At 29.3% G+C, this 9,297-nt stretch overlaps 1 protein-coding gene across 1 annotated transcript; it reads right to left on the reverse strand.

The window, feature by feature from the left end:
- Positions 1 to 923: 923 nt before the first annotated feature.
- CSLE1 (cellulose synthase like E1) lies at positions 924 to 8,054 on the reverse strand. Its single transcript, XM_020377267.3, has 8 exons — positions 7,727 to 8,054; positions 7,037 to 7,364; positions 4,238 to 4,378; positions 3,844 to 3,978; positions 3,466 to 3,678; positions 3,044 to 3,271; positions 2,376 to 2,723; positions 924 to 1,702 (listed from the first exon to the last, which is right to left on the reverse strand). Exons 1-8 carry the CDS (start codon positions 7,996 to 7,998, stop codon positions 1,148 to 1,150), a joined length of 2,220 nt encoding a protein of 739 aa, XP_020232856.1. The 5' UTR covers positions 7,999 to 8,054; the 3' UTR covers positions 924 to 1,147.
- Positions 8,055 to 9,297: the final 1,243 nt, after the last annotated feature.

Below are 9,297 nucleotides of genomic sequence, written 5' to 3' on the forward strand. Positions count from 1 at the left end.
ACACAGTGTTGCAGCTGAGGAGTGACGATGGCAGCATCAGACATCAGTAGCAGCGATAGCGACAACCCTTTTTCCTGAGACCACAATTTCTGTCCCTTAGTCCCTACAAAAACAGAAAAAGCAATAATAGAGAGAGAGAGAGAGAAATAGTTTAGAAAGGGGTCTTCATGTATGTTTTCTAAAAATACAAAATAAAAAATATTTTAATTAATGTGTTTTGTAAAATAAATAAATATATATACCTTGGAAAAACAATTAAAGAGTTTTATTAAATGAAAGGGATTTTCAGATAAATAGTATTCGACTATCTTAAAACATACAATATTTTTGCACCCATTATTTATTTTTCCTTTCAATTACAACAAAGGTATTAACAAGTTTTTCCTAAAAGATAAAAGATGCACGTGCACTTGATGCAATTTTAAAGCTTTCCCAAAAAAATTCTATAAATACAAATAATTAATTAATGTTTTACCTTTTCATATCAAAATTTGCCACACAAATAATTGAAACTCATATAAAAAAAACTTATTTTAAAATACACAAAGGATATCCCATGCATCATTTACGATTTTACAGTTGTATTGTGGTTTTGGGAACACATGTCAATGATGTAATTGGGTTGCAAGTTTTCAAGGTGATTTATTTAAACAAATTATTTATATCACATCAAAAGTTTCAACTTTGAGATGAAAATTATTTAAAGCAATGAGTAATACTCACTCCTTTGTGAATCAACATTAAGGATGAGATCAATAATTATATTATTCACATGTTCTTTTTTTATTCATTACAATTAAATTCGACACTAAAGAAATTTATCATACTCACCCATTTTATTTCACCAATTGAGTTATACTTCTTAATTTATACATTATTAATACGTTAAAATCAACAAAATATTACAAATTTTTTGAATAAAATTGATAAATGCTAGCAATTAATAACATAAATTATATATATAATGTCATACACAACTAATTATATACCACATTATTAATATAAAAAAGAGAGTTAAAATTTCCTTTATATTTAATATGAATTTATATTTGAACCACTAATGTCAGCTTAATAATTAAAGATTAAGTAAATGTATAAAAACTTAAGCTCAATCTTCAATTTTTGTTGTAATCTTTCTTGAGTTTGGTCATGACAAGCTGTAGGAGATGAATACACCAACAGCCAATATTATTGATTTGATTGCAACAGAGCTAGGCAATCTTCCACTGTCCTTCCTTAAGAAAAGTCCTTGGTATATAGGCAAATTGATGAGAACCAAAAAGCCACACAATAAAACTTGCAACACCATTGTTTCATAAACTCCATGGTCACCTTCTCTTAGGATTAATGCATCCTTCAACACACTAAGAAAACAAAATAAATTTAGCACAGCAAGAGTGGCTAATATAGTGAGCATTGGAGAGGAGGCTCCAAACTCCATCATTTCCTTCTCATAGCGTTTTAAAGCATCTTCTTCTGTAACCTTAGCCGTGATTATAAAAGTTGAATTTGAGAACCCAAAAAGCTTCAAGATGGTGTCAATGCATGCAAATAGGTAAGAGCTTGTTCTTTTGTATAACCATATCCTTAGGTCATTCCACCAACCTTGAAATGTGCCCCCACAGAAGAAAAACTCCAACAAACTATAAGTTGTTTCCCCAACAATGACATATGCAAAAGGTATGAACCATGGACTTGACACCTGGTAAATCCACAAATAACCAATTAAACACATGTATTCTCAATAATAACCAAGTATTTGCTTAGAAAATTGCATGCTTAATCACATTTATGTAGTCACACAATGCATGCACATACTATAGCAGAGTCTTAACATGCTTTTCCACTTTGGTTTTGTTTTCTATTCCCAAAAGACAAAAGTGAACATCTCATCACAATCCATTGGCAAAGCTTATTCAGACAATGAGGAGGAAAAGATCTCTTTATTATGACTGTTCATAGATTGAATTTTGAAATTTTCAAATTAAATTGAATCAATTCATTTTATAAAATCAGTTTAGTATAATATGTGTTACTTTCTACAATTAACCATTTTTTATAAAGTGGTTTGGATTGATTTTTTAAAAAATGGGTAGGATTTTTTTTTTAAAATCGATTGATCACTCACGTTATACTTATATAATAGTTCAATCTTTTAAATAAAAATGAATTAAACCAACTCACTTGATAAAAACAGACTATTAACTGAATTGTTTTTGCAAGGTGGATCAATTTGTTTGTCACAAAACATATCCATTTTATAATTTGGATTAGATCAAGATCGGTTTTATGTTGGTTCTGATTGAATCAGATTTTTTGTGAACCCCTAGCTTTAATTAAAATTCAGCACTTATCAAAAGGGATTGTTTTGTTACCTTTGGAAACAAGGGAATGCCTTTAAGGAGGTATACTGAAGGGATGATGGAATAATACAGTGTTGCTAAACAATTAGGTGCCCATAAGCAATAAGCACAGTATCCCATTTGGAGCCCCGAACTGATCCTTCCAAAACCATACCATGCAGGGCTGTATTTAGAAAGCAAAATCTGCAAGTCTCCTTCAGACCATCTCTTGTGTTGAACAAGTGTTTGAGGCAAAGTGGTTGGAGCTAAACCTAAGAAAGCCTTCCTTGGTGGGATGTAGTACACTGATTTCCATCCTTGGCACTGTATAGATAATCCTGTTATCACATCCTCCACTGGACACCCATATTTTAAACCCATCTGCAATTTATAACAACGTTATATGTAGCTAATTATTAAACTTCATCTTATAACATATTTGCTTTACACAACTGTTGTAACACCCAGATTTTATACGCATGTTTGCAAGTTAGTATGATATTATATATTATAAGAAGTGTGTGTGAGGAGAGAAATTATTAAACGGTCTATGACCATGTGGTCTTGATCAAATTTAATGTGACATATTATTAACTCATTTTTATAAACTAAAAAATATGAATACATGTCAAGAGGAGATTAGTTAGGATGAAATAATCTTAGATCATGTAATAGTTTCTCAAATGAGTGAGATTATTTACCTCTTTTCCCCAAAGTGTGTTTTCCTCGTAGGAGCAGCTTGCAAGAGCTTTTGATTGTTGTTCTAGTTCCTCTAGGCTTGCTTCTTTAAACTGATCATCTTCTTTACTATTCCAATCATTCCTGTATTGATCAGTGAACTTCATCCCACAAAGAGACTCTCTCTTGTGAAAGCAGCCACTTCCTATATACAAAGGGCCACCACAACCATCCAAACCACGGAAATCCACCTTTATTTACAATTTTACATAGAAACATTTATAAGTATGACTATCAATAATAATAGCATTATGACATTATGATAAGAAATTACAATGAAATTTCTTATACATATTGTAAGTTGTCAAAGATATGATGCTATGATTGAATCAACATATTGGGCTGTTACTCTCATATGGAGGAAGGGGATATAGAAATTACTCACCTCTGCAATTGATATTAGAGAAGAGCCATATAAATCATTCTTGGTGGCATTCTCAAAACTCTGAGGAAACTGCACATAAGCAATTTGGTGGCCTTGCTCTTCATCCATGAAAAAGCAGAGAGCATCTCTCACAGATTGTGAATTGTTTGAGTACATGTCACAGTCTACATTTAGAATGATTTTCCCGTTGCTGATATTCGAAGACACCCTTAACTGCATGCATGCATTCAGACCAAAGAATAGAACGTGAGTAATTATTGCAATTTGCATATTGACTGAAGAATTAGTAGTGTACTAAAGGCACACCTACCTAAATTTTGTCTATGAAAATATATAAATTAAGAATATGAAAGAAATTTATATAAAATATGTAGATACCAATGAATTCATAGCTCCAGCTTTGAAGTTGTGGAAATATTGAGGCCTCTTCTCGCGAGCCAAATACGCCAGAGTTGGCAAATCACACCCATCTACATCTTTCGAATTATTTGGGTTCTTTTTATGAAGCAGTATCTAGTGAGAAAATCAAGACATGTAAGTGTAAACAAGCATCAGTTGTGTAGTGTAAGTTTGGATAAATTTCTTTAAAAGAAAAAAATATGAAATAAAGTTTTTATGAGTTAAATTTAGTTTTAAAAAATTAATTTATAAAAATTTTCTCTTATTAATTTTTCTAAAATTTTTATCTTATTTTTTGTTATAAGTATTTTTTTTAAAAATATTATCTAAACATACTTTTAATTGAATTGATTATGCTAAGAAAGGAAGTTACTTGAAGAATTGTGTCATGGTCACGTCGAGAAGAATATGAACTCCAATGAGAAAATCCCTTATGCTTTAAACGTGCTTCTTTGGGTACTTCACCCAGCTTGGTTGCATCATCAATGCGTTTTACCATTTCCTCGTACAATTTCTACAACATTAAATGAAGAGTAACATAAGTCGTCAATAATAATAATAATAATAATAATAATAATAATAATAATAATAATATTTTTAATTCATCAAAATTACCATCACAATATATTTTAGGTTAAAATAGTTTTTTAGTTCCTTATAATAATTGTTTGTTTAAATTTAGTCTCATTTTTATTTTTAGTCTTAATTTGGTCTCTAATAAATTAATTGGTTGCAATGTCGGACTTCTGTCTAAATTATTTAAACGGAGTTAACTGTTGGCCACGTGGATATCACGTAGATGCATAGGTGGATGTCACGTGGATGCCAAATTTTTTGAAAACACCCGGAACCAGAACGGCCCGTTCTAAAACTAGAACGGGTCGTTTTGGGTGCACCTTGGTGTGTTAATTTTGCATCCGTAACGGCCCGTTCCAGGTGCAAACTTAACACACTAAGAATGCACCCAGAACGGTCCGTTCTGGTTTCAGAACGGTTCATTTTGGTTCCAAGTGTTTTCAAGACATTTGGTGTCCACGTGGCATCTATCTATGCATCTACGTGGCATCTACATGGCCAACAATTAACTCCATTTAAATAATTTGAACGGAAGCCCGACATTGAAACCAATTAATTTATTAAGGACCAAGTTAAGATAAAAATAAAAGTCAAACTAAATTAAAATAAATAATTATTATAAAGGATTAAAATAATTTTTTAGCGTATATTTTACTGCAATGCTATTATTAGATTGGTAGGGAGCTGAAATGAATTTGACCTCAGGAATATATGTCAGTAAAATATTTTTTTCTTACAGCAATGTGAGTAAAATATTGAATCAAACATTTTTTTTACTATAATAGTATTTAAAAATCAGCCACCGCCCATACAGCTTGCAAAAGCCGTACCGCCTAATGCCTATACTGCATAGAGAAATGGGTGCACCGCCAATGATCTCAGCCTCCACAGCTTTGCTCATTGTGTTTTCCTAAACAATTAAGAAATAATATTTTTTTTTAAAATGCTAAAGAAGTGTCTTAAAAGTACCCATTAAGAAATTAAAAATTAAATTTTTTCATTCAAATGTGTATTTACACATTTTTTCTCTTCATTTTAGTTTTTCATATAAAAAAATTACATATTAATTCTTTAATTAATGTTCTAAAATTTACATTTTGTATAAGTTAATTTTAATCGATTCTTTAATTTAGAAATTAATTTTAAATTATTATATTTTAATTTGTATACATATGTTTTTTATTTCTTATTTTTCTTGAACCAAACTCTATTATTTTTACTCATTATTTTCTTTTCCATTTCTCTCTATTTTATATCTCCCTTATTTCTTTCTTTCCTACCAATATACATTTAATGTGTGCATGTGTACTGTACAGAGATTAAAAGCTTATTATTTTATTTAATGATTAAAAGCTTCCTATTTAATCTTTGAAAACCCTTATTCTCGTAATTCAAATCATTAAATAAAGAATAATGTTATCTTTCTATAAATTTTCCTACAACTTTTAATATCTTAGAAAGAAAATATCAAATAGAAAACAAATATATCTTGAAATTTTAAACATATTCAATATTTTCTTTATCTAGTATGCAGAAGGTTTAATAAGAAAGTTCTAATTCGTAGAATGATTTTGAAATTATACTTAACTAGAATCATGTTTTAACTTATTACGAACAAAACTCACTTCTTTAAATATGATTGGTACTTTTTTTTAATTAAAATTATAATTTTATTTTTAAGATATAAATATAAATATATATATATATATATATATTACAAAAGCTTACATAATAATTATAAATGTAAATTATAAAAATAAAATTCTAATTCTAATATTGTAGTTAAATTTTTTCTTTATCTTAAATCCTTTAAAATTATATATAATTATTATTTAATGATTAGTGGCCATCACCAACTCCATAAAGGCATATTCATTGATTTTAACTAGAGCTGTTAAAATGGATTAGTCCGACCTAACCTACCTCAACCCACTTTTTAAGTAGTCGGGTTAATCGATTTGGCCCACCACATTTATTATCCAAAATTTTTTAGCCTGGTCTAGTCTATTACGGGTTGGTAGACTAAACAGGCTGGTCCACCAACCTATCTAATTTTTAAAAAATAATAATTAAAATAAATTCTAATATAGAATAATCTCTAATTTAGAGTAAAAAATTATCAAACTAAGTATTATGCATACAACATTAAACTTAAATTAAAAAGTGTACAACTTTAAAAAATTAAAACAAAAAAATAAAAATCCTTTTCATGAAAATGATTATTCATCAATATTAAATTTTATTGAAAGCTTGAATAGATAAATTTATAGCAATTTCATGTTGTTTAATGTTGATTTTATCTTTATCTATAAAAGAAAATAATATCTTATTAAAATAATACACATATAATAATAAATAGTTCCGTGGATTGGGTTGATAGGATAATAAGTGAGTTAGATGAACAGTCCGACCTATCACGAGTTGAACCGGAGTAGGTCGTATCAAAAGTGAACCGAATCACATTTTTTTATCCATCATATATTTTTTTTCATTTTTTCAACTTTGATTAGATCCATTTTTAAGGTGAGTAGACTTTAATTTCAAGAGTGACCACATGAATTTAAGTGAAACAATTGAGTAGTTCAATATTACTTACCTTAATGGCTACCAACTCTTGGGTTTGACTAGAGTGAGAAGGGTAGGCTGATGAGACTATGCTCTTAAAATATGCAGCAGGTGACCTGGGCTCCACCCTGAACCTCTTGGTGAATGGAACCCAATATTTTGCAAAGTTTGATGCCTCTAGCAGTGCATAGAACGTGATTTCTGACCCTGCATCGTCTGAGAGATACACACTCATCTTTTCAGTTGGATACTCATAAGCCATCACAGATAGCACTGTGTTAATCACCATCACTGGTGGCTCAATATCTGGATCTGCTGTGCACACAAAGATGTCCAATCCTGGCAACTTTTTCTCATATCTGTTCCAAACCAAACACACTTTTTTTTTTTTTTTTGTCTTTTCATCTCAATGCATAAAACTTTGCGATACCCAGATAGATGTTACAAGCCATGAAAGCCAAAAAAGGAAATAAGAGTAACATAGGATATAAATTATAATATAAAGCTTATAACATTATTCCTAAAGGATTCAACTATCTACTAACTGACCAAGCTTAGTTAATTTGTTCATACTTCATAACTTCTTCTCATCATCATATACACTAGATAAATTAAATCTCATGTTGATAATAGGATTATTTAGTGTGAACAACATAGAATTAATCTGAAGCAAGCACATTTATTAAAAATAAAAATGAGTAGATATGTATGTATATAGGACCTTTGAGAGAGTCTATCTTTGAAGGGGTGCCTGAACACAAGGTTCCACCTGAAGGCCTGAGTGAGGAGCCAGTAAAAGCCAAACCAAAGCTCTGCAGCAAACATACCAAGCCATGCCCATTTTCCATCTTCACCCTTTGTGCTGTGGCTAATTCTATAAAACCATATGAAGCATATGGCCACAAATAATGAGATTGCAAAGGGCCTGTAGATGAGACTTCCTCTGCCCCTTCTTGTCTCAAACAATGGAGAGTACTCAACAACACTGCCCATAACTTTCTTGGTTCTCTATGTCTGCTTCTACTATTTGTTTTTTTTGTGCTATCAGTAAATTGCATTGCACTGCATTTATAGCCAATATATTCCAAGTTTTTTTTATTTATAAAAATTATACAAAATAAAATATATAAAATGAAAAAGTAATATATTTTTCTTATAAATTAAAATTAATTTAAATAAAAAAAATTATTTTAATTTATATGTAAATTTTAACTTGTAAACTTTTTTTATTCACAAGATTCAAAGCTGTGTAAAAAAAAAAAAAAAAAAAAATAGGACAACTTATACACATCGTTTAATTAATTAAATTAGATTCCTTCATCATTGTGTCTTTCTATAAACATCTATAAAGAAAGATATATAAATATTTGAAAGTTCGTACATTATTGACTTCTTAATTTCCATTCAGAGCAAGTGTGCCTTCTTTTTTAATTAAAAGAGGCTGCTGCATAATTTGGTGGTGGTGGCTACTGAGAAGTGGGAAAAATGAGAAACGGTGTGCATCAGAAATGACGATGATCAAGACGTATTGGTTTGTTTTTAAAATATTTTTGTAAATAATTTTAAAAAGAAAGAAAAAGATAAAGATAAAACAGCTGGAAAAATAAAACATAAATAACAAAATAAATAAATAAATATCTGCATAGACCATAGTACGTCGTTATAGGAAGTAAATAATTTAGTAAGTGCGTAGTATGAACCTTAGTAAATATCTGCATGAATATTGGAAAAAAAAAAACCAAAGTCTCACATCGACCAGAGATAAGACAATTAAAGAATATATAAGTGAAAAATAATCGGCACATTATCTTTAAAAATGGGCTTCTTATCCTGGATCATTCAAAAGAGTCACCCACTATTTATCCATGTACCAAGTTCAGTGGAAAATAATTTTCACCTTACAAGCTAGTTTTGTAGGGTTGAGTTAGACTTCCACTATTCTAATTAGGTTAAATCTACTATTCTAATTAGCTAAGAGTTGTTTTTCATTATATATTCTTTAATTGTCTTATTTTTAGTCGATGTGAGACTTGAGTTTTTCTTAATAATGAACTATAGTAAGTCCTTATAGGAAAAATATTTTTTTTTAATTTACAATTTAATGTGATATTTTTATATAACAAAAATATTCAAATTTAAAATTCATAAATATATTTATTTTTATTGATTGAATTTAAAATGCTCTCTCTTAATAAAATTGAAATGTATTATGTATTAAATATAGATGACTATGATAGAATTGTTAAATAATGTATGAGTCAATATCATAATGAAGATGATGATGTACTAAAT

The sequence above is a fragment of the Cajanus cajan genome, chromosome 2, assembly GCF_000230855.2.
Source record: "Cajanus cajan strain Asha chromosome 2, NIPB_CcT2T_4, whole genome shotgun sequence".
Classification (NCBI taxonomy): Eukaryota; Viridiplantae; Streptophyta; class Magnoliopsida; order Fabales; family Fabaceae; genus Cajanus; species Cajanus cajan.